Source organism: Rhipicephalus sanguineus, chromosome 5 (assembly GCF_013339695.2).
Source record: "Rhipicephalus sanguineus isolate Rsan-2018 chromosome 5, BIME_Rsan_1.4, whole genome shotgun sequence".
In the NCBI taxonomy this organism is placed as follows: Eukaryota; Metazoa; Arthropoda; class Arachnida; order Ixodida; family Ixodidae; genus Rhipicephalus; species Rhipicephalus sanguineus.
This window is the reverse complement of record NC_051180.1, coordinates 200,027,554-200,052,575: the sequence shown is the minus strand read 5'-3', so window position 1 is coordinate 200,052,575 and position 25,022 is coordinate 200,027,554. Positions and strand designations below refer to the sequence as shown.

The 25,022-nt window shown below is 49.3% G+C and overlaps 1 protein-coding gene across 1 annotated transcript in view; it reads right to left on the bottom strand.

Annotated features, from left to right (window-relative positions):
- Positions 1-25,022, bottom strand: part of LOC119394571 (26S proteasome non-ATPase regulatory subunit 3) — a 197,177-nt gene that overhangs the window by 148,185 nt on the left and 23,970 nt on the right. Inside the window, exons 3-5 of the mRNA XM_037661893.2 lie at positions 23,357-23,547; positions 22,740-22,880; positions 4,667-4,803 (exon numbers count right to left, since the gene is read on the bottom strand). Of these exons, the coding sequence (XP_037517821.1) occupies positions 4,667-4,803; positions 22,740-22,880; positions 23,357-23,547 (469 nt within the window). The remainder of the gene's footprint in view (positions 1-4,666; positions 4,804-22,739; positions 22,881-23,356; positions 23,548-25,022) is intronic.

Below are 25,022 nucleotides of genomic sequence, written 5' to 3'. Positions count from 1 at the left end.
CAATGGAAATGTATTTCCTGATAGTCTTGACACAGGGCAATGGTACTATATTGTTTTCCCCCAGAGATCTGTAACCAGATGGAGTGCGGATATGTAGAAGCAGGCAGAGCAGAAGCCAGTCATCCGTGTAACGTCTTCCTTGTTTCGCCGGGACCTTTGCGGCTGCTAAACACTCCGTCAAAAGCACGCAGTGATTCTCTGGAAAACCCGCTTCTTTCGCAAGATCCAAAACTTGCTTGTCGGCAAGGGATTTGATTTTCTCCTTGCTCGCTTGAAGCGATGCCTTCAGTATTTTGTTTTTTTTTTTTCATGAGTCTTTTCTTCTTGTGGTACAGGGCAGCACGTTGCTTCCTAAATACCTCTAATATCGGCCTGTACGGCACACTGGGTCCGCTGACACGAGACCTAACAGCTGTCTTCACTCTTTTGCTTTCCTTTCGCTTCTTGTGATTGTGCAACGTGTTGGACAGTGTTTTGCATCGTGAGCATTGCCTCTGTGCACCGTCGAGAATAATAGGACAGCTGTTGTGTCTCCAGAACCCTGTCTCGTCACAAGAGGCACATTCTAACTGCACGTCTGGGAATTTTTCTCGCGCAGGGCCTCCATGACAAACAACTTGGTTATCGAATTCCCAAAGTATGTCAATAATAGCTCTAGTCCGCTGGGCTTCACTCTGTACTTCAACAACGCGGCTCACTTCGTGACCCAGAGCACATTTTGTTGCTTTAAATCCCTCGCGGGACGCCATCAATTCGAGGATTTTAAGTGCGAATGCGGGAGATGACGTTGACGCTTTCACATTTCCACAAAACAAAGGCAATCGACACCATCAACGTTCACATAGTGGTAGTTCCATGCAGGGCTTGGCATCGGTATCTGCTGTTCACAGGACAGCTGCTGGAGCCAGCTTGCTGTAGTGGACGAAGCTCCTAGCTTTGTTTTCTGCATCGGCACATCTTCATCAGCAGAACTACTTGCACCGTAGCTTGGCTGTGGTGCAGAGTTTGTGCGCAAATCACTCGAACGTGGAGACGTGAACACCTCTTTAACAACAGAGCTCACCTTGAAGTTCGTATCAGTTTGGAAGCTATTACTTTGGTTGCCGATGGCTACTGACTCGTGATGAATATTATCCACTTTCGTTCTTTTGGCGCTGCTTTCATTGACAATTTCAAGTATCTTCCGGCCAGGTCTTGCTTTCTTCGCTGGATGCAAGTGAGGCGAAACTTCCAGGAAAATGCAAGGCACTGCTCCAGGGAGCAACAACGACTTCTTCGGTTCGTCAAGAATGACCGCGCCTCCAAGCTCAGCGTAGTATTTGCGTCTGCTCACCATTTCGCTGGGGAAATGCTTTTCGCAGACATAGTCGCATGGTGTGAGATCACAATCCACTCTGCCTATAGCTCTCGCCTATTCCTGCAAGCTTTAAGTGTCAGAGGGGGGCTTTGAAAGTGCGAACCTTTTCAGTGCAGGACTTATATCCACTGTTGCAGTTCTGGACAAAGTATCGGCACCCCATGTCGACTATCAGCCACCTCTTACACAGTCAACACTTGCATCGTGAATCAGCAGCGCAGGAACTACCGAACTTATGACGTGTTGATTCTCGAAGCCAACGCAGACGTTGCTCCGTCTGTTCACGTCTGTCCCAAACGGGATGCAGAAATGTGATTAAATTTTCTATACTCGCACAGCAGTTCTGTATCGCTTGCTCTTATCAGCCTTTTTTATGGCGCATGTTAATAAACTAGAACAAACTGTCGTCTTTTGTTATGTCGAAAAAATTTACAACACCAAGCCACACCATCCGTAGGTTTTCTATACGAGCCTGCTACGATTGCAGATCGTCTGCTTTCTGAAGTGCGCCAGCTTGTTCCTATCCTTGTCGTTTAAAAAGTATCTTATGCAAAATATAAATAAAAAGAAAGATTGGCACTAAGACTTTCTACACGTTCTTCATTTTTTAAGTACAATCCACTCTTGTAAAAACTTTTTTTTGGCGGCACATGGCAACGCAGCGCAAGCGGCCAGTTGAATGTGTAGCAGACGACACCCGGGCGCCGTCAGAGACCGCGAGCGCACGCGCTCTCCTTCCGCGGGGGAAAGCAGGTAGTTCTTTTCATCGCCGCAAGGAGCGCTGCGCGCACGTTCGCCAACCTCCTCTCCCAGGGTGACGTTATCGCGGCGCACGCTCGCGCTGGCGCCGGCCCGGAGTTTCCCCTCCTGTCTATTCTTTCTCCGTGGCCTATCAGGTTTAATGCCCCGACTTGCACATTACAAGTCTGTGGCATGCAAATTTAGGTGTGCTGAGGCAGTTATGGCCAAGACATTGGTGGCACAGGAATTTCTGAGTAGTACTTAATGAAGCGAGTTTGGCAGATAAAAATTCGTCCACTCCTTCACACAAGTTAATTTGCCACCCCCGCCTTGATACGCTTCATCATTCACCCGGTTGTGGTAATGGTAGTCGGCGAGGCTTCCATTATTTCAGTACATTTACAAAAGCTTGCTGCGATACCATGCACGGCTTGAAGCGCGCCTAAATGACATCACCACTGAGTGGTTATTTCACCGCGAAGTGCTCGGCTGCGGGGTTCGGGAAGTCGGTGCCCGATATGCTGGGTGGCGGCATTTGGTGGCGATACACAATATGGCAAGCCGCAGCGATGAAACATTGGCGTGCAATATGCTTGGCCTCGCATTTTGGGGCGCTGACATGCCAAATTGTCGCGGTGCTTCGAGCGATCGCTGTGCGACGAACTTGGGGAGATCGAGCAGCCATGGCCGTGGGGTCTGCGGCGCTGCCGATGCATCTAATGCCAATCAGCGATTCCGAGCTGCCAGCGGGCAATATCATTAGTTGCTTGTCACAAAGTGCATTGCGGATTGTTCGCTTTCGCACGTCTGCTAGCACGATGTTCTTCCCCGCAAAGTTCGAATTCGTCAGCGCTGTGAACGTAGTTAGGAAGAGCCAAGACTCCGAGCAGTAAGCACGGTCGCGGTGTGCGCTGCCGCGGTGCCCGATGTTTGAAGTTAGTCATGTTCGATCGCGAACACAAAAAGTCGTCCCGCGGTGGTCTTCGTCACGAGGTCCAAGATGTCGTCGAGCAGAACTTCTAACCGCGGGTTCCCTGAGTGAACGCAATACAGGTCCGAGAGGTGCTTCTACGACGTTCGCGACGAGCGCGTCGGGCTATCGCAGTCTGATGCACGGTCGGTCTGATGACTGAGCTTCCGGGTGCAGCTGCTAACGCATAATTATCGTTGACCAGTAAACACAAAACGAGTGTGAACGCTTCAGTAATTAGCGTGATTTTCGACAGCCGTGACCTCACAACGCGGAAGCCGCAGACGACGCACACCGGGAGCGGTTATCAAACCAATGGCGAGGCGCGCTGGAGCATCATGGCGGCCGCGGCCAATCGGGGGCCTCGAAACGACCTTTAAACGTTTGCTTTTTGTGTGCATGTTTTTAAATGGAGGAGCCAGCTGAGGCGAGGAATTTGAAGGACGGAGAAATGCTCTTTCAGACGAGCCCTAGATGGTGGTGCTTGGTCGTGCCGTTGCGGAGCTCTAATTTTTAGGGGCGAAGCTTCTTTGGGTGTGGGTCTGTCCCTCCTCTGCAGTATGTAGTAGTAGTAGGTAGCCACTTCTAGTTCTTGGAGTGTTCACTAGATGGTGATGTCGTAGCTACCTCTAGTTCTCAGAAAGATCCCTAGATGGCGCGGAGGCGCTTGCTGCGTTGCAGATGCGTGCTCTAGCCCTCCCCCTCTCTCGCCTCGCGACGCTCTGCGCTCGCTGCATTGCAGATGCGTGCTCTAGTCCCCCCCCTCTCTTTCTCTCGCCTTGCGAGGCCGACGCAGGCAGCGTCTGCCTAGCGAGTTTCTTGATTGAAAAATTCGACTGCTCGCGCTGCACAACCGTTCACTGACCACCCCGTATATATAGGCACTAGATTTCGGCCTCCAAGGTAGTGCCTGTGTGAAATTTCTCCCGTGCGTGATTAAACAATAAAAATTCACCACGTACGTGTAAAATAAAAGTGAGCTGCAAGTCGCCATGACTCTCATCGACCCTTTAGTATAAACGCGCCCGATCTCACGTCGTTGATGATGTACTGGGCAGAATTCACGGAAGATTCACATATGGCGCGTGTCATTGGTGGAAGGCAATCGTTCGATTTAGTGCGGCTACGTACGCTAGGGGGACCGTTGTAATGAAGGGACCACATAAACCAACAGTACAATAAAAGTTTGATGTATAATATATACACGGTGTTTCTCACGTGTTTACTTGATCATATACTGGGCGAATTACTCGGAGTATTCACGGTTTACCGATGATTCCCTCCGGAGCTTCGCCCCACTCATCATCATTCACCCCGTGGATATGCTGTGGATTTTTTGAAAAACGCATTTTTTTTGCGATTTCCGCGATAATTTTCGACACCTCAGCGGGCGCAACAATTTTTAATAGCACTTATACGTGGTTTTTCAGCGAAGATAATTTGAAATTAGTAGAAAAAGGGCTACGAAACTGAAAATGTGATTTTCAGAAAATCGATTTTCTTGCCATTTTTCGCGACTTGGTCCCCGCGTCCCCCTTTAAATAAAAGGTGATGCTTTGAGAGGTCTATCACTTTTGCTGACAAAGAGAGAAGGACACCTGCGGATGTCACTCATCCTGTCAACCAGCTCGTAGCAGCGGCTGTGGTAGAAGTAGCACTTGGAGGCCAGAAGGTCCAGGGTGCGCCTGTTCTGGGCTTGGATCTTCAGCATCAGCTGGTCCGAACACTGCACTGCCTGTACACACAGAACAATGCGTGTATTACATACAGACAACTAGAACAAAGTAAGCAACACTACTCGCGAACGATTGCACTTTATTTCTTGAAAAATTGATGCCAATTCGGGGCTGCACTCATCGTGCAGTGCAAGGCTTCCTGGAGAAGAGTTCTGGAGTGCAGATAAGTGGCAGGTCAAAATTCTGACTGCTGTGCATGACTCGCTACAGGGGAAGCACGGCACCATGTGCAAAAATAGAAAAATTGCAAGAAAACTCAAGCTCTCGTTTTAGCATACCCAATTCCTGTATATTTGCCTTCATCTATGCTATGTACAGTGATGTGATTGGCTGAAGCCATTTTGGAGCAAGAAAAAAGGCTTTTGGAGCAACCAAAGGTGGTTTTTTGAGCAGGGAAAAAGGCTTTAGGAGCCACTCACTATAGGCTCATTGCCGAGTAGAAGAATAGAATTTGTGACAAGAAAAACAGCTAAATAAAGTGAAACTAGGCAGCATTTCATGACATTCTATGCACGTACAGCTTGTACTACTTATAGCGTAACCGCTTAGAGTGCAGGACCGGCTATAATGCAGTCTTTTCTTACTCCTGCTTATTCTCCCATAGAACTCCATGTATACGCATACCGCTTATTGTGCAGCCCCCGAGATGCAAGACTGGTTATAATGCAGCTCAGATAAGCAAGGTAGCGAGTGTGCACCTCAACGGAGGTACACCGGCCGAGCAGAGAGAGCGACAAAGGCGTTACCAAGGAGCAGGGGATGCGGAGCGAGGGAAGATAAAAAAGCAGAGTGCAGATATCGCGCGTGCGACCTAAATTGCACCATCAGTGAAGGCGGTGTGAAGGCAAAGTGAAGGCTTTGCGGTGCAGGCTTTCGCCTTTGCCACCAGCAGGTGGACTTGCAAGCTTAATAGTCTTATGCAGGATAGTTATCGTAGCTGTTCTCCTGACCGCAAACCCAAACTTCGTTTTGCCTTGCCTGTTACTGGACGGCTGCCGATGGGTGAAACTGCGACTATGAAAATTTGGTTGGCCCCTCTCTTACTCTCCGAAAAAGCAAGCGCGTGCTCGCTCTCGAAGGCTGCATGCTAGATATCAGAGGAGCGTCCCGTCCGATATCACGCATAATAAAGCCCCTACGAACCGGACAGAGTTAGTTCTGCCGAGATTGCAAGTTGTAACGTTGCACTGAGCTCGTACGTCGAGCCGTGCCTTCGGATGCCACTGCCTGCGGGCCCGGGGAAGCGTTTTCCTCGGGCCACTCATTCCCTCTGTCATAGTAGGGCTTGAGGTCACAGACATGCACCGGTCCGCTGATCGGTCTTAGCGTGAAGTCCGTCAGCTTGTACATGAGAAAAGAGACAGTCTGTCCTACCCGGTACGGTCCTATCTACTTCGGTGCCAGAGAAGCTGAGAATTTCTTACTGGCATCGCTTAGGACATGATTGCGCTTCAACACCAGGTCGCCCACTTTGTACTGAACGTCCCGATGAGAGCGGTCATACTGCGCTTTCTGCTCCGCACGAGCAGTGCTCAGGTGCCGTTGTGCTTTGCACAAAAGCTTTCGTCACCTTTGCGCGCAGCCCACCTGCATAATCAGCGTGTGCTGACGAAGCAACCAGTGCCTTCAAAAATTGAGGGTGGCGGGGGTAAAGCCATTCGAGCGTGTTCACAGTAGCCCTGAGAGCAATTGTGCGTCCCCGCAATTTCAACGAGCATGTGCTTGATGTTGCGGTTCCCACGTTCAATGAGATTTGCCTGGGCACATTACGTGGTCGTTCTCCGGCGCTTAAGGGGAGTCGCGGGTCTTGGAATGGTCAAAAATGGTCAAAAAATCGATTTTTCGTAAAGCTTATTTTCGAGGCGTTTGTACTTCTGAGCACCTACTCTCAAATTGCTAACGCTAAATTCGGTCGGGAAATGCGATAAAATAGGCTTTCAAAGCACCCCGGCAGCACTAAAATGTCCCCAAAAGGACGAAATTTGTTCGAACTTCCCACACGCGCCATGAGCGTTGCAGCGGGCCGAGCGCCGCCATCTTGGGCTAGATTTGAAGCTGTTTTCTTTGTGCACATTTTGCGCCATCTCAAAATGGCGTCGATCAAGCAGAACGGCTGCCGTCGCAGGTTTTCTGAAGGTCGTTTCCAGGCCACTGCTTGGCTCTCACGCGGCGCGCTTTTCAAGTGCGCCTTTCCGAGTCTCCCATTGGCTGGCGCGACCGACACGTAATTTTTTTTTTTCTTTGTGTTGGGTTCTCCGCCGTGGCTGTCCGTTTGTGTGCGCCTGCTTTTGCGATCGTGCGTGTTTCTCAACGGACCGTGTTTCCACTTTGTGCCGGTAGTTTTTCCACGCGATCGAGATGCCTGGAGACTCTCGTCTGAAACCATCGACGCAACGAGCTTTTGGAAGCCGTAAAAAACGGGCTTGGAACAAGAAGGCGCCGGCTACAAGTGCACCGTCGGCAGCGGAGTTGGAGTCGCGGCCGGACCCTTTGGATCTGCCGGGAACTTCAACTGACGACACCGTGGGACCAAGTTCGACTAGCGAAACACTTCGGGTTGATGCCGCGTACTACTCAACGGCGGAGCAGGCGCAGCGAGTTGAGAGGTCGGCGCAAACGAAGACCGTTCTGTCTGGAAAGTCGGCTACCCAGCGCAAGTTCGACCTTCTTGGAGTCAGCGCGGAGTGCCAGACCGGTGACGCCGGGACCGATTTTTTGCTCGTCGATATGAAAGTTTTGAATAACTTTTTTGCACAAGCGAAGTGCGACAAATGCGACGCAAAAAGTCTCAGCGTGAGGAAGGCAACGGACAAGGAGTACGGCCTTGCAGTAAAGCTTATTTTTTCTTGCAGCAGTTGTGATTTCGAGAAGAAGCTATTTTCTTCTCCGAGAGTGAGCGGAACTGCCACCATCACTCCCTTCGAAGTCAACATGAGGGCCATGAAGGGGATACAGATGATTGGCAAAGGTGTTACTGCCCTTTCAGACTTTTGTGCGTGTATGAACCTTTCGCACCGAGGCTTGCACCACAAGACGTTTCAGGGACACCTAAAAAGTTTAGTGAAAGCCTGCGAAAACACAGCGACTGAAAGTGAAGCTGCTAGTGTGGCAGTAATAAAAGAGCTGTATACAGACTTCTTGAACCCCATAGGGAACATCGATGTTGTGTTCGACGGCTCATGGATGACGCGAGGTCGGAGCTCACACATGGGTGTGGGCTGCATCATTGAGCTCTACACTGGCCTTGTAATTGACCATGTTGTTTACTCAAACTTTTGTCTCGGCTGTGCCCTGGGACCACAGCCGCAAGATGAAGGGTACACCGACTGGCTGGCAACCCACGAGTTTCAACGAAACATCGAATGCAACTCTGGCCGCACGGAAGTAGAGGCTGCGCTGACCATGTTTCAGAGGTCCTGGGCCAAGCATGGTCTGCGCTACATGACTGTGCTCTCTGATGGAGACAGCCGCACTTTTCATGCCTTGTCCGAAGCTGAGGTGTACGGCTTTATCCAAATAGACAAAAAGGACTGCATCAACCATGTCCACAAGCGAATGGGTGCAGCTTTACGGAACCTTGTGGACAAAAAGAAGGCTCAGGGTGAGTCTCTTGGGGGTAGAGGAAAGCTCACACAAGAGAAGATCAAGAAGATCGCGAATTACTACGGATATACCCTGAGGAGCAATATCAATGACGTGCCAGCTATGAAGAGGGCAGTCGAAGCTACACTGCTGCACATGACATCGACAGATGATGCACCAAAGCACTCAAAGTGCCCCAAGGGTGCTAGCTCTTGGTGCAAGTACAATAGAGCCTTGGCCAATGGGGAGAGTCCACCTTCACACAAGAATGCCCTGCCGGCTTGTGTTGGGGCTGCTCTGGAGCCAGTCTCTGCGAGGCTCAGTGATGAGAGCCTGCTGGCACGGTGCTGTGAAGGGAAGACCCAGAACACGAGTGAGAGTCTTCATTCAGTCATCTGGACCTAAACTTCAAAGAATGGGAACGCTTCGCTGGAAAGTGTGAAGCGAGCTGCTGCTGAGGCTGTTGCCATCTACAACCAAGGAAGAAGGGCAACCAACGAGTCCATTGCTGCAAGTTTGGGCTATGTTGCTGGGGATTGCCTTGTTCGACGAAGCCTAGAAAAAGACTCTCTGCGTTTACGCAAGGCAAATGCAACTTATCTGAAGAGCACCAACACAAAAAAGACTCTTGCAAGGCGACACAAAACGGGTGCAACTGAAGATTACAGTCCTGGACTACTTTGAAGGTATTCTCTCAAGCATAGCAACCTATTACCCAGGGTAACATGCTGCCTAACATCTAGAAGGTTCTTCCTAAACACTGAAAAGACATGAGCAACCAGTCGCTTGAGCCTCATACCCCATGGCTTTTCCAGAACCCACCAGCCGCTTGTCATGGTGGGGTTTTGATCATGCTTTGCATATTGGAAAATTTTTTTAGATATGATTCCTTGGGTGGAACAAGACACTTTCTGTTTTGTTTTGAAGGGAAACAGATGGGGAACATGTGAATAAAATTTATGGTTAAAGGTTCCTTTTATAAATTTATACAGTGCGTGTCAAACTTCAAACGCGATTTTCTCAGCTTCACATTTTTTGCCAACTTGACCAGCCTTACGGATCTTTTCATTATGTTTTTGTAAGGTAATTTTGATACATTTTATACCGTTGAATTCGTAAGAAATAGGACTGTGGAGCTATGCTATTTTTTTTGTGGCTAAGATGAACATATGAAATTTTGTGAACAATAATGTGAGCTAATTGCATTTCAAGATTACACAGTGTCAATACAATTGAAAGTTCTTATATGATGATATATCTCAGTGACAATATAAATAGCATAGCTCCACATGGCAGGTCTTTGGCTACAGCTGCGTCTTAAACAGAACCTAAAAATACTGAGGGAAAGTGTCTTAATGACCCGTAAGAAATGACCTAATTAGATTTCACTTATGCTCTCACAATTTGATAACCAATTGAAGTACATGAAAACTAATTATATTTTTGAAAACAGGAGGAAGAAATACATATACACACCCAATTTCATTACAATATCTCCAATAATAAAACTTTTCGTTTCGAGACCAGTGTCTCCCCTTAATGCCGAAGGCTAAGCAGGAGTGTACGAAGATTTCGACAGAGAATCAGGACGAACTGTCCGTTATAAACTGCTTTGGATATTCGAATCACGTGAACACCTCGATGAGCTTATGCACGAGTGTGCGTGCCAACGTGCGGGAAATCACCGTTTTGAAGGACTGATGTGTATCCTTCTCCGTGGGGATTTATCTTAGCAAGGAGTGGTCAGTTCTCAGCGGGTTGGAATCAAAAGTAGGAAGAAACGCGCTCACAGCGTTACTAGCTGCTTCAGAGCACCGCGCACTAACAGCAATACCAGCTGCATCAACATGCGCAGCGGCCGCGCTGCCAGGCTCCCGGAGCCCATCAAAGACTTACAAAAGTATTTACAAAAGAGATCCTGCCGCTGTGCCTCTGACAACTCCCTTCGGCTAAGCAAGTTTTCCACTAAACTGACGCAGTCCTAGTGGTTAGCTTTCTCGTCCTGCGAAGGTGGGTCGTCCACCCTTCGTTTCGGACCGTCGCCATCGAGCATTGTGGCAGTTACTCTGCTCTCAGGCCGAGTTTCAAATTATCAGAAGGAGTAGTAATGTTACCCCTCCTGATAACATTGAGCGTTGCAGCAGTTACGTCGCTCTCAGGCTCGGCGTCGGGCAAGGTGAGTTGAGTAGTAATGTTACTCTTCTCACAGACAACGAGCGTACGCGTGTGTCCGCTACACACTGTTCGTTCTCCCTCTGCAGCGAACAGTAAGTCGTATCGCTGCAGGAGGGGTGCCCATCGTGCCAGCCAGCCGCTCATACCCCTGCTCTGTGCTACTTCTACTTCCTTTGGCTAAAGTTCGCCGCAGGAATCGAATGTACAGTAGCCGTTACCGCATCTTCGAACTGTTGCTTATTGGCAGCATCCGTGACAGCAATTGCAACGGCTGTAAGTCAGCCCTGTCTGCTGCCATGGTTCGTTCATGTGGTGTCAGTCACGCAAACAAACTGACTCGCTCTGTCGCACCGCTGGCCCCAGGTTGGGCGCCAAATATAGGGGTTACTTTGTAACAAACGGATCCGCACGTGCAAAACTGTCACGTCTTTGGATCACACCGCGCACTAGAGGAGTGTAGTTACTCGCTACTAGCGCTACGCAGCAGCCCTAACAGTCAGAGCTGGACCCCTAACCCGTGGTTCGCGTTGAGTCGTGACCACGGCGGGTTTCAGGCCAGTGATAACAGAGACGAGTTCTTTGCCTGACACAGTTTATTGTGCCAAAAGCGCCACCAACGCAACAAAATATAAGGTAGGAACGGAGCGGCGGAGATGTTTCGCACGACGACGTTAAAACAACAACAAAATGGGAAGCACACGAGATTGAGAGCGATAAGGCTCGACTCACCTCTCGTGGCTTCGCAGTCCGGCCCTGAGGCAGTAAGTCACCTCACAATAGACCGGGCGTTGCGCAGGGGGTGATGGCGGCTGGGTGGCTCCCGACTCGATTGAGCTGTGATCGTCACCGCTGCTCGAGTCGAAAGACGAGGCGGTCCCCAAGAAAGCGGCGCGCGTTCCTTGGGGTCTGCAGAGGAGTCTCTCCAGAAAAGGGCAAGGAGGGAAAACGGGGCATCTCGACTTCGGCCAGGGAGCAGGGCACGAAGGCCTGCGGGAGCGGCACAGTGCCCTCTCCCACGCAGCCCCCCTCGCCACTGCGCGTACAAACGTAGAGGCGCCGCGTCGTTGAAGAGAATGGGTTGCGTGTGCAACCCCACACCCCATGTTGAAGTCAAGGACGAGTGAAAAGGCAGGAGGCTGAGTTATGTGGACACCATTTATTCCAGATGCGTTCTAGAGCCTAGGAGCCAAGCCACGTGCACACTGAGCACACGGTGTCACGAGCTTCGCCAGGCTTTGCCTAGATGGTAGCATCTGCAACAAATTCTACATTAAATTCTACATACTAAACAATTCTGACCAGTTAACTAGCAGTGGTGACAGAAAATTTGTGAACCTCTGTTTTTTGCTCCTAATCAATGGCTAGTGGCTCGTTAATAACGGCAACGAAACTCACTTGCCCCAGCGCGAGACAAATGTTTAATTATATGCTCGTATGTTACGACCGGAGGCAGATTCGATTTCGAAGAGCACTCGGTGGCCCCGTGACATAGTCCGCCTACTCGTTAACAAATACTACCAGGTGATCGTGAGAGCCAGTGACGTCACTGGCCAGCTTCTGCGATGTTGTCAGTGCTGCTGTTTCATATTGTGTTGAGCGTTGCGAGTGCTTGTTTCCTCGATCATCAAACTACATTGCGTATCTAGTGCGGCAATGGACGAGAGAGCTGGGAGGAGTGTAAAACTCATGACGGCCAGCGCAAGTGGAACACGGACGAGAAAAAGGACCTTTGCACTGGCCGTCATAAGTATTTTCCAACTCGCCTAACTCGTTACCCTATAACAGGAGTGTAAAAATCGGTCAGAAACGCTTGAGTCACTTCGTGAATCTCGCTGGTGGCTGCAATTTTGTTCATGTCGTCGTCATCCAACTGAGGCGACATTTTCCGTGAAGCATGGAGTAGCCGCAGCATTAGACGTGTTGAAACATTTTCGCTCCGATTATTTCTAAAGTAGAAGGGACACGGGACGCTCCGTCCCGTGTCCCTTCTTGTGTTTGTCCTGCTTTGCGCCTTAAAAATCATTATGAACGTTCACCAACTTGCCCAACAAAAAGTTCTCCTAAACCTCAAGGGTTATCTCGGCTGGAATCAACACGCCGCCAGCGCGCAGATCGTCGAAGGCAACGTCCGCGGATGGCAGTTCGTCATCGTGAGCCTACGAGGTGGCTTTGTGCGCTTCGAAGGCGCGGACGAAGACGAAGGAGCAATCGGTGCCATTGCTGTAAACGGCGAATCCGCTCGACGAAAAGCGCAGCACAAAACAGCTAGGAACTCGGTGGATGCTGAAGGTCGGGAAACGTGATCACTGAAGGTAGCGCGCAGCAGCAAACGATCAACCGCAGACACAACCGCAGACACAACCGCAGTGCTGGCACAGCTGACAAAACAACACGTGAACGAACACAGTGAGGTTTGGCTTGGCTAAGCTACGGCTGGCAACGGATTGACACGTGCGGTTTCGAGGTTACGGCAGCCGCGGCGCGGTGCGGCGTTGCTGCTGATGCGAGTATGGTGGGTTCAAGGATATGAAAATGAAAACAACCAAAATGGCGGCGTCGGTGGTGACTTTGGGTCGGCGGTTAACAGTAAAAAGTCTGGGAAATCGTATGGCGAAGGCTATAAGCGTCCGGAATTTCGGACTTTTTAATTCATGACTCTACAGTTCTAATTTTTTCTGTACAGTTCAGCATGGTTTTAGGTCTGGTCTGTCATGTGTTACACAACTGTGCGAATTTTCTCATTATGTTTTCAGTTCATATGATAAAGGTCATCAAGTCGATTCGGTATTTTTAGACTTTCAGAAAGCGTTTGACACCGTTCCGCATGCTCTTTTATTACATAAATTATCTTTTTTAGGTCTGCCTGCATGTGTTCTTGGTTGGTTGAGGGATTATTTATCTTCTAGAAAACAGTCCGTCCGAGTAAATGGTTCGTCTTCTTCATACGTCAGCGTAACTTCCGGGGTGCCACAGGGTTCGGTGTTGGGTCCTTTGCTCTTTCTGGTCTATATTAATGATTTATCAGAGACGCTAACATCGAACGCGAGGCTGTACGCAGATGACTGTGTTATTTATACATCAATACACAGTATGGACGATATTTGTGCTTTACAACGTGATCTTCACACTGTGGTGAGGTGGTGTGAGAAATGGAAGATGTGTTTGAATGTAAAAAAGTATTGTTTTCTTAGTTTTACCAGAAAACGCAAACCTTTTCACTCATCCTACAGCTTGTCAGGAGCACAACTGGACCGTGTTGAACATTTTAAATACCTTGGTGTATACCTTTCTGCCGATTTATCTTGGAACAAGCATATAGGTTACGTAACTGGCAAAGCCAACGGTGTGTTAAACTTTATTAAACGCAATTTCAAGTCTGCCCCAAAAAATCTGAAAGAAGCTTTGTATGTTACAAATGTCCGACCTATCCTTGAATATGCCTGTCCAGTATGGGATCCTCATGGTCAAACTCTAATCTATAAACTTGAACGCATACAAAACTGCGCTGCACGCTTTGTCAGCGACAATTATAACTTTAACTCCAGTGTTACCTGTATTAAAGGCAACTTAGGATGGAAACTTCTTGAGCAGCGCAGAAAATTCTTGCGATTAAAGCTTTTCCATTCGATCTTTTGTAATGAAATTCGCATCAACAAGAGTTTATACATGATGAGACCATACTACGTGTCACATAGAAATGATAATTCAAAAAAAAATCCGCGAGATCAGCTGTCGTACCGGTGTCTTCGCTAACTCTTTTTTTCCTTTCACTACTCGTGAATGGAATAAGTTGGATGCGTGTGTTGTTGATCTCCCAGCCGATGCTTTTTGTTCATCACTACAAGATGTGTGCTTTTCGTGAATACGCAGGCATTTCTGCGCAAATGTGTGCCATTTTTTACTGTAAAACTGTGTTTTTCCTTTCTAACCCCCCTACAATAATGCCCACTTGGGCGATGTAGGTTTCACTAATAAATAAATAAATAAATAAATAAATAAATACGGGGAACTTGACGGTGCCACAGATGAGTCCGGGAAATCAGGCATGTCCGGAATTTCGGGCGTCCGGGAAATCGGACGTCGACTGTAGTCCAACGCATCCGTGGCTGACATGGACTCGTCGCGGTCTTCGGGTGCTACCGTGACATCGTCGTCCATGTCATCGCTGCAATCCTTTATCTTTGAGAGTCATGGTGATCGTCGACCGCGCCACTTCTCGTTCTTTAGCCACGACGGCTTGTTTGTTTCTTCTCGTCTTCTATTTCACGAAGAATGTCTAATTTCTCACTCAAAGAAAGCTGCTTCCGCTTCTTCGCCGTAGGAGGAGTTGTTGAGCTCAGGGCAACACGAACACCGGGACGCACTTCCAGTACAATAAAATACGCAGAAGACTGATACAGGTGACAGCACGCGAACTGATAAAAAAGCAAGCAAGTAAAACGTGATGCAGGAAAAAAGAAAAGCGGTGGCTATTTGTACTTTTTTTTTTTCTTCTCCCGCACCGTCTCAGGTTTTCCGAGCCCATGTTCCCCGGCACTCCGCTTACAAAACCTGATGCGTCGTCGCCTCCTTAACGAAGGGGGGGGGAAAAAAATAATAGTTCTCCGCCCGTGTCCTTCTCCTCCCGTGCCATCTCAGGTTTTTGCGGGAGGGCGTCCGCTCTTCGCGCTGCGTCGTCTGCTAGCTTACAGCTCCGACTGCCATGACCGATACACTAAAATCTAAGAATCCTCGCATTTCGGGATATAAGTTCGTAGTACTGAGGTGTTGTTAAAGGGGTCATGAACCACTTTTCCAAGTAATGATCTAATGGCCTCAGTATCGGAGTGTACTGCCTCCCGAATCGATTGCCGCAAAAATTTCTCGAATCCGTCAAGAATCAGCGGAGTTACGGGGATTTGGCGCACGCTCCCAGCGCTTTTCTCTCTTTTCTCGTGCCGGCGAGCGCACTGGAAGCTAGACAGGGAGGGATGGCATGGGGGAAAGAAGTTACGCCAGCGCGCGTCATGAAACGCGATCGCTCTCCCGCTGTGATTCGCTTGCGCGAGTGCGGCTACCGTGTACTGAGGAGTGCGGCGCCGGCAAGTGGCGGCACCCCGCGGCAAGAAGCGCATCTGATCCGAACGCCGCTCTCGATTTACGTCGGCTATCGGCCAATAAGCATGCTATGTCTCTTGCAACGTACAGCGGACAGACGCCCCGCCCACCGACGAGAGTGAGAACCGGCCTCTGTTTGAAAAGAGGGTGCCTGGGGAAACGGCAACTTCGCGCTCCGCTTGTGGCCATTACGCGGCGCGCACGACTGTAATATTTGGCAGAGCAGTTCATAGCCGTGTCAGCTTTCCGCAGGATGTGTTTTTTCAATCAGCCCAAGGGGTGCTTCATGACCCCTTCAAGAGGACATGGGAATTAAATAACAATCGTTATTCTGAAATGTTCGTTATTCTGAAGTTCGTAGTAGTGAAATATTTTTACATTGAAACTATAAGCAGTCAGCACGTGATTTCTTAAAAGTTCGTTAATCTGAAATGTTCGTTAATGTGGTGTTTGTTGTAACGAGGTTTGACTGTATCACACAGGGCAAGCCACCCACAGGAGATTTCATTAATACGTGCCGAACATCAACATTTTCAGCATTTTCTTCTCTCCGCACGGCGAGACTGGAACGACCTCCCATCTACCATTGTCGACATAACGTGCCCATCATTATTTCCACAACACGTAACTGATCATCTTCAACCCAAGCACTACGCACTAAACGGTAGTACGCATTAACCACCAAGTAAAGATTTGCATCTCCTCGCGTACGGCATCGCCGCCAGCAAAGAAATATATACAGTGCCACAGCAAATATTGCCTAAACTACCCACTGCAAAGCTTTTTCTTTGTTTTTGCCAAAGTGGAGAAAAGATTCTGGCCCTCTCGCACGACCGTCCGGTAGTGCCGATAGCGCGTGGTGGCGACGCCAAGGAGCATTTCATAACGATTACAGGGTCCGGTATACGCAGTGACCGACATAGCGATGGAACGGACAGTGTCGGCTATATGTCTGTACGTCTGTACTGCGATTGGCTACTAAACGAAAATTGACACAGTTTCAGTGAAACGCGGTATGGCTGCGTGGAGCCGATCGTCTCCTGGCTAGTTGCGTGCAGCGCGTCGCCTTCTTGGCTCACGCCGTCACTGCCGGGCCGCTAGCTGCACTGCACGCGCGCATTTATCGTGGGAGTGTTCTTCGTACCCACTTCGCTCCAGATCGTGCACAGATGCGGTGAGTAGCTTGTTCAGTTAACGCAGTGATGACGAACTTCCTGCAAGCGATACGCACTCTGCGACGCTCTAGCGGTGCTGGCAGCGGACAGAAGCGCGTTTGGGTGGTCGCTCAATAAAAGCGTGCAGTATGGTTACAACAGCGCTACGCTTGCTGTACGGTACGCGTGTGTTTAGCGTGATAGCGTCAATGCAAAGAGGTTTCTCGTTGTCCGTGACCAGCAACGCTTAACTCCGCAACAGTGAGCTGCTTTCGTTTCTACAAAGCGGCGCGCACTTGAACACGGCCCCGCACAACGAGGCGGCAGCGATCAACGGCCCAGCGCGTTCAGATTGTCGCCTATTAAAAGCGTGCAGTAGGCTTAAGGGGGGACGTGGGTTCTAAAATTTTTTTTTTTACTTTTGGCTCAATCTCAACTAACTTTCACTATCTAAGGTAGTTTTTTATGCTGATTTCAAATGTGTAATTTGTTTCTTGATAGCTCGAGTGGTTCTGGAAATATTAAGGTTTGAATTTTAATTAATTGCCTATCTCTTACGGGACTTTTTGGCGATTTCACCTTAGAAAAATGAAAAAGTAAATGCATAACCCCAATGCTGAAGACTTGCTGTAGGGGGTGATGCTATTTTTTTCCATTTGAAGGCATTTTATAGGCAAGAGAATGGACAAACACTTATGATGAATATTTTACTCTAGTTTCCTCTCATAATTATCTTTAATTGTAATTCTGAAAGTGGTTCTAGAGAAATGAAAATAGCATCACCCCCTGGATCACTTGAAGACGAATAAAATGATACCAACTTGGTCACTCTCACTCAAATACAACATAGGAAAAACAACCGTAAGGCTAAGTGAAATGTGCAAAAACAACGAACTGAGAAAAACGCATTTGAAGTTTCCAGCAACTGTAACTTTTGCTAAAGTGAAGCTACAGCAAAATAAATGACACCGTTTTGTAGCTCTATATTATACGATAATGGACATGCTAAATGTATGACTGTACCCTCCCAAAACATTTGTCACAGCTTGTTCCAAAACTATGACATGGTCTTTGACGCAGCAAGAGAAGAAGGTTTTTTTACTTTTTGGTTATTCGAGTGAGTTGCAAGTGAAAGGAATGCACAAAAATTAAACAATAATGTTGCCCTCGCATATACAATACACCTACACAATGTTCAGGTTAAAAACACACAATATTTATTTTACAAGAAATTGTCATCATTTGCATGAGGAGAGTTCTACAGCAGGTCGGGGCTGTAAGCAGGGTCCCTTGCTGGCTTGTGACGCTGCGCAAGTCTTGTCTTTGCTGTGTTGCTGTCGAGATGCTCTCTCTGTGATTTTTGCAGCCTCGTTTTGTCTTTTTCAAGGCTGCAACGAACCAGGTTGTAGCCTGCGCTGTAGCCCAGCTTCTCGGCAATTTCTACGTTGCTCTTTGTTACACCTTGGTTAAAACGGCTGACGGCTTCTGCAACAGCCCTCTCAATGCTCCGCAAGGATGCATGCTGGATTTTAGGGGCCTGCTGCCAAATCACAGAGTGCAGGCTTTCACTGGGGTTTTGAGTGATCCCATCACTGCACCTTTCCAGGAGCGCTCCGTCACTCAGCCGCCTGAACACAGGCTCCAGTGCCTCGCTCACAAAATCAGGCAACCTTTCTTTGTGTGGTGGGGGCTTCTCATTCTTTGCCACAGCTCTTTGGTACTTGCACCATGAGTCTGGGCCTTCAGGGCAGAGGTCATGCTTCGGTGCTTCATCGGTACATGACATGTGCTTCAGAGTTGCAAGCACAGCTCTCTGCATTCCTGGAACGTCGTTCCGGTGGCTTCTCAAAGCGTAACCGTAGTAAGAGGTGATCTTCTTGATTTTTTGTTGTGTGAGCCTGCCCTTGCCACCTAGCGAGCCACCTTGAGCTTTTTTTTTTTCTACAAGTGTACGTAATGCAGCACCCATACGCTTGTGCACATGATTAATGCAGTCCTTTTTGGCTACCTTGATGTAACCGTAGACTTCATTTTCTGTAAGCGCATGAAAAGTTCTGCTGTCACCATCTGACAGCATGGTCGTGTATCGAAGCTTGTGCTTCTCAAGTGACCGCCCAAACAAGCGTAGCGCTGCCTCCACTTCCATCTGGCCAGCGTTGCAGTCGACATTCTTCTGGCACAGAGGAGCGTGCTGGATGAGCCAGGCAGAACGTCCTGCCTCTCCTTCCTTGGGTCCTGTGGTGCAAGCCAGGCAAAAGTTCGATAGTACGATGTGGTCTATAACGAGACCACTATACACTTCTATAATGCAGCCAACGCATATATGTGACTTATGTCCGCGCGTGAGCCAAGTGCCGTCATATATAACGTCGACGTTGCCGGGCGCGTTGCCGAACTCTGCATAGAGCTCTTTGACGCGAGCAACGCTCGCGTCTTCGCACTCGGCAGCTGTCGCACTGCAGGCTTCCTTCATTAACGTCATGTGGCTTTGGTAGGTCTTGTGGTGGAGCCCTCGATGCGAAATGTTCATCACGGCGAAGAAGTCCGACAAAGCCGTTGCCCCCTTGCCGATGCTATTGATGGCCTTCATGGCACGCAAATTCACTTCAAATGGCCTTATTTTGAAGTCGGTCTCGTTGGCTACACGTGGAGACGAAAACCGCTCTTCGCGAAAGTTGCAACTGCTGCACGTGACAACGAGCTTTGAACACAGCCCATACTCTTTCTTGCCCTTCGAAAAAGTCACGCTTTTTTCACCGCACTCGGGGCAGGCGAAAAGCCGCAATAACGAGTCTATCACCGCCAGGTCAATAATGCAAAATTCTGTCCCGTTTTCTTTTCCGTCATCCTCCAGATCAACATCTAGTAGCTTGAACTTGCGTTCCGTCGCGCACTGCGATGCGAGGGATGCCTTCAAGCTCGCCGCATTCCTGGCGCACTGAGCAGACTCGTCCACGGAATAAAATGTCGTGTCAATGCGGTCTTGGACGTTGCTGGAAGTGCCAGATGATCCGACGACGTAACAATCCGAGGAGGTGCTGCAGCTGAGCCCGGGAGAGTGCACCGTTTCGGACACAACAGGTGCCCGCGGCTGCGCGCCGTCGTCGGAATGCATCACTTCGGCCGCATCGGGCGAACTCGGCCGCACCCGCACGTTGTCGGCTTTCTTCTGCGGCGCGTTCCACGGACGCCTTTGTTTCTTGCCGTACGCTTGGCGCGTCTTCTTCTTTAGACGAGCGTCTCCAGTCATATCGGCAAAAGACGGAAAGTCGTTGCGTCGGTCGCGTAGCACGAGCGAGGAGCATACGGATACACGCGCGAGACGGGAGCCGGCGGCCGACAAACAACAAACAGGAAAAAAAAATCGCAGGCAACCTTGGCCGCATCAGCTAATGGGAAGCGAGAGACGGGGGGCTCGCCTGGCGCGCACGCGCTCTGGCCAATGAGCGGTCGAGAAGGGGGCTTCGGAAAAGGGGCGAGGGCAGCCGTTCCGTCCATGCGACGCCATTTTGAAGGGTGGCAAAATGCGCACAAAGAAAACAGCTTCCAAAGGAGCTCAAGATGGCGGCGATCGGCCGGCTGCTTTGCCGGCGGCGCGCGCGCGAAGTTCGAACAAATGTTACCTTTCGCGGAGCGTTTCGCGACTCCCGTGGCGACTTTAGAACCAACTTTAACCCATTTACTGATCGAATTTAGCGTTCACAATTTGAGAACACGTGCGTATAGGTATAAAAATTCTAAAAATCGCATTTTCGAAAAATCGACCTTTTGGCCATTTTTCACCATTCTAGAACCCGCGTCCCCCCTTAAAGTAACGCTGCACCACACGCATGGCCGAGCAGATTTCTGAATATACTTATTGTGATAAGGTTGTCGGCGATAACTCATGCTAGCGCGTTCGTCGGTGAAGCATGTGGAGATAGGTTTGCGAGACGCTTACCCTACGAGGCGAATGGCAAGGGACGCGACGTTCTCCACTGCCGCAGCGAACAAAGGCGCTACGGCCGGGTTCGTCGACTCCAGCACGGCGCAGAAAAGGCACTCGAGGCAGGATGTCAACAAACAACACGGGTTTATTAACCCAAGATGCAGCACAGTACGACAGTCACGGGCTTGCAGGCCGTAAGGGGAACTCCGCAAGACCTATCGAGTACGCTTGCCAGCGGCGCTTATCACACAAAGGGCAGCAGTCGAGCACACGAACGAGAAGCCGCCTGCTAGAGCAGCGCGTCAACCTCTCGTGCCAGCCTGAGAGCATCTGACGCGGCAAGCCAGCGCCAGACAGAAGCGAGCTCAAGGGGGAAGGGGATTGTGACTGGTGGCCAACGAGGACAGGCGCAGTGCAGTGACGTAGGCTAGCAAGGTGGCGTGAGAATGTCGAGACGTGCGGACGCATGCCCGCACGCCGGGAGCCGACACATGGCTCGCACCAGACAAAGAGCCCTGGCGCTGCCGCCGTGGTCGCCATAGTGCCGATTAACGGCGGTTTGCGGCGCTCGAACCGCGCGGGGCCAACACACGCGCTAGCTGGGGAACGAGGAGCCAAAGGGGATGTGCTCACTGGGATAGGTTGTACAGTCGAACTCCGCTACAACGAACTCCGCTTCAACGAAATTTCCGGTACAACGAAAAATTCTCGGTTCCCCGTCAACAGTCCATAGGAGTCAATGCATAAATATGCTCGCCACAACGAACATTTTTTCTGCTGCCGTTCCGCTTCAACGAAATTTACCATGCCATTCTGGGCTCAAAAATTTAATTTACTGTGCAAAAAACACAATCTCGGACATTTTGATGCATTTTAGAACATAAAAATACGAATTCAAAGTCTAAATCGCGTGTTGGCACCTCCAGAAACCGCCGCTGTTGATTGAGTGTGGGGGCCGCCATTCCTTGATGGCGACGGCGATCGGACTGCCCTGCTTTCGCAACTGGTTTGAGTTGCTTCTTAGTCGCAGACAATCCGAAGCCAAAGCTCAGTGCAATCGGAACGATTCCTTTCCCGATGCTTTTCCAATGCTTTTCATGCTTTTCGCGCTTCGCTAGTGGTCAAAGCGACGGTACGTACGCGTTATCAATGCGAGCAGCCCTGGAGTGCAGTCGCGGAACGATGCCTTTTCCAATGCCTATGTTTTTCGTGCTTTTCGCGCTTGGCCAGTGCGACCAGTGGTCGGAGCAACAATTCGTCCACGTTATCAACGGGATCAGCCAGCCACGAGTGGTGGATAAGAATAGCATAGAATAAGGCGTAAGTCATCGCTCCGCGATAGCACGCCTGCATCTCGCCGTTGTCGGCGAATAGCTTGTGTTAGCGTATTAGTGCAACTGTGCAGTTTGTGTTGCGCGCCCGTGCCTCTGTTTGGTTCGTTCGCGGAAGCCGCGAACGTTGTTTCTGCGTGCTTTTCAACGTGGCGTCGCTATGCATATACGAGAATCGCGTCGTGACGCTGCTGGGGACGCAAAGGAAGCAGCAGACACTTTTTGAATTTTGGAAATAAAGGTTTCTCTGTTCTACTAGCTCAGGTCAGCCATATTTTTTTCGATTTCACTACAACGAAATGTTCGCTTCAACGAACATTTTTCCGAGCACCGTCAATTTCGTTGTAGCGGGGTTTGACTGTAATGGCTCCACAAGTGTAAAATATCTCCGATTTCTTTTTTTTTTTGGGAGGGCGTGCTCGATACCCACAAGCACTACGGCTTAAGCGGGCAGTCAATGCATTAGGCTCTATGAGATTCGGTTGGGGATTCGTTGCAACTACGTTTTAACTGTTAGTACGATTAAAGCGGGTACGTATTAATGAGGTTTGACTGTAGTTGTAACATATGCATTGATTATTTTACTTGTAAATTAACACTGTTTACGCCACCCCTTGTGTAATACTCCCACCGGGAAGGAAAACAAACTGCCTGATGAATCGACCCACCTTCTCATACCGCTGTGCATCGATGAGGTAGACCAGCACCAAGAGGTGAATGTAGACATCCAGCTCTGGAAGCAGAGGCAGGTGCGAGGTCTTAGAACTGCGGATGCGGCTTTCTTTCACGACACCTTCCGTCTCCATGGGCTGTAGCGTTGGCACGCACAAAGAGGTTGCACAAATCAAGAGAAATTCTTTGTTCCATGTCAAGTCCAAGCAAATAGGAATTAGTACTCAATAATTATGCCAACAGTACACAAATAATGGGATTTAAATTAAAACCTTGACACAAGTATCTGGTGTTGACAATAATTTAAAAAGCTGGCTCTAAACTTGCTAAAGTTATTCTGTGCAGTAAATGCTTTGTTAATGAGATAAATAACACCGCGCTGACACTACAGCCAGTTGTGACGTGTCCCTGAGAGCAGACTGCTCTAATACACTGAAACATAAGTAGGTGGGCACCAAGCAAGGCACATGCCGGGCAAACGCTAAAGCTAAAACTCCACATTCTGCTTGCATGGCAGGCAACAGAGCAAGAATTATGGCAGCTGTCAGTTTGCGTCACGGGGTTTGTGGACAAATTTCCTAGCCAGTAAAGAAAGACGGAGCCAAACGTGCACCTCTTCGAGGCATCCCAGCAGAGCTTCTCTGTCCTGGCTCGAGTGGGTGAAGAAGCCCGTGACGATTTTGCGCAGCACTCGGTCATTGAGCCGCTTGCGAGTGGGCATCAGCGCTCGCAGGATGCGCAGGATGAAACGGGGCTCCTTGCTGGTCACTGCCTTCTCAATGTGTCGAGCCTGCTCCTTGATGTCTGCACAATAAGCATTCCTTGGGTGGAGCGGCTAGTGCTTCAAGGCAGCTTTACTGAGAACTAACAGACAATAACGCCAAGGAAAGTATAGGGGGTGTTATGTGTAGTATTTAGATTATAAATGTGAAGAAAGTAAAGTGGACGAAAAGATAACCTGCCGCCGGCAGGGACCGAACCTGCGACCTTCGAATAACGCGTCCGATGCTCTACCACTGAGCTACGGCGGCGGTCATCCTCCCGTCCACTTTATGGGGTATATATGTGCATTTAAACCTTGGAGTGTTAGTCAGCGCCAATCGCAGCCATGGCGGCGAGTGTGGAACACTCTTTTTCTGCCTTTCTGGCGTCACGTAGCACGTGATCTTTTTACGAGCTGGCAGCTGACCAATAATCCCTCGCATACTACCTGAAGGCATCAAGTCTGCCAGAACGAGACCCTTGCTATGAATGAAGGAAAGAAGATGATTCTTAAGGGCTCGTTTTCTTTGTTAGACCCAATATTAATGAGAACTAACAGACAATAACGCCAAGGAAAGTATAGGGGGTGTTATGTGTAGTATTTAGATTATAAATGTGAAGAAAGTAAAGTGGACGAAAAGATAACCTGCCGCCGGCAGGGACCGAACCTGCGACCTTCGAATAACGCGTCCGATGCTCTACCACTGAGCTACGGCGGCGGTCATCCTCCCGTCCACTTTATGGGGTATATATGTGCATTTAAACCTTGGAGTGTTAGTCAGCGCCAATCGCAGCCATGGCGGCGAGTGTGGAACACTCTTTTTCTGCCTTTCTGGCGTCACGTAGCACGTGATCTTTTTACGAGCTGGCAGCTGACCAATAATCCCTCGCATACTACCTGAAGGCATCAAGTCTGCCAGAACGAGACCCTTGCTATGAATGAAGGAAAGAAGATGATTCTTAAGGGCTCGTTTTCTTTGTTAGACCCAATATTAATGAGAACTAACAGACAATAACGCCAAGGAAAGTATAGGGGGTGTTATGTGTAGTATTTAGATTATAAATGTGAAGAAAGTAAAGTGGACGAAAAGATAACCTGCCGCCGGCAGGGACCGAACCTGCGACCTTCGAATAACGCGTCCGATGCTCTACCACTGAGCTACGGCGGCGGTCATCCTCCCGTCCACTTTATGGGGTATATATGTGCATTTAAACCTTGGAGTGTTAGTCAGCGCCAATCGCAGCCATGGCGGCGAGTGTGGAACACTCTTTTTCTGCCTTTCTGGCGTCACGTAGCACGTGATCTTTTTACGAGCTGGCAGCTGACCAATAATCCCTCGCATACTACCTGAAGGCATCAAGTCTGCCAGAACGAGACCCTTGCTATGAATGAAGGAAAGAAGATGATTCTTAAGGGCTCGTTTTCTTTGTTAGACCCAATATTAATGAGAACTAACAGACAATAACGCCAAGGAAAGTATAGGGGGTGTTATGTGTAGTATTTAGATTATAAATGT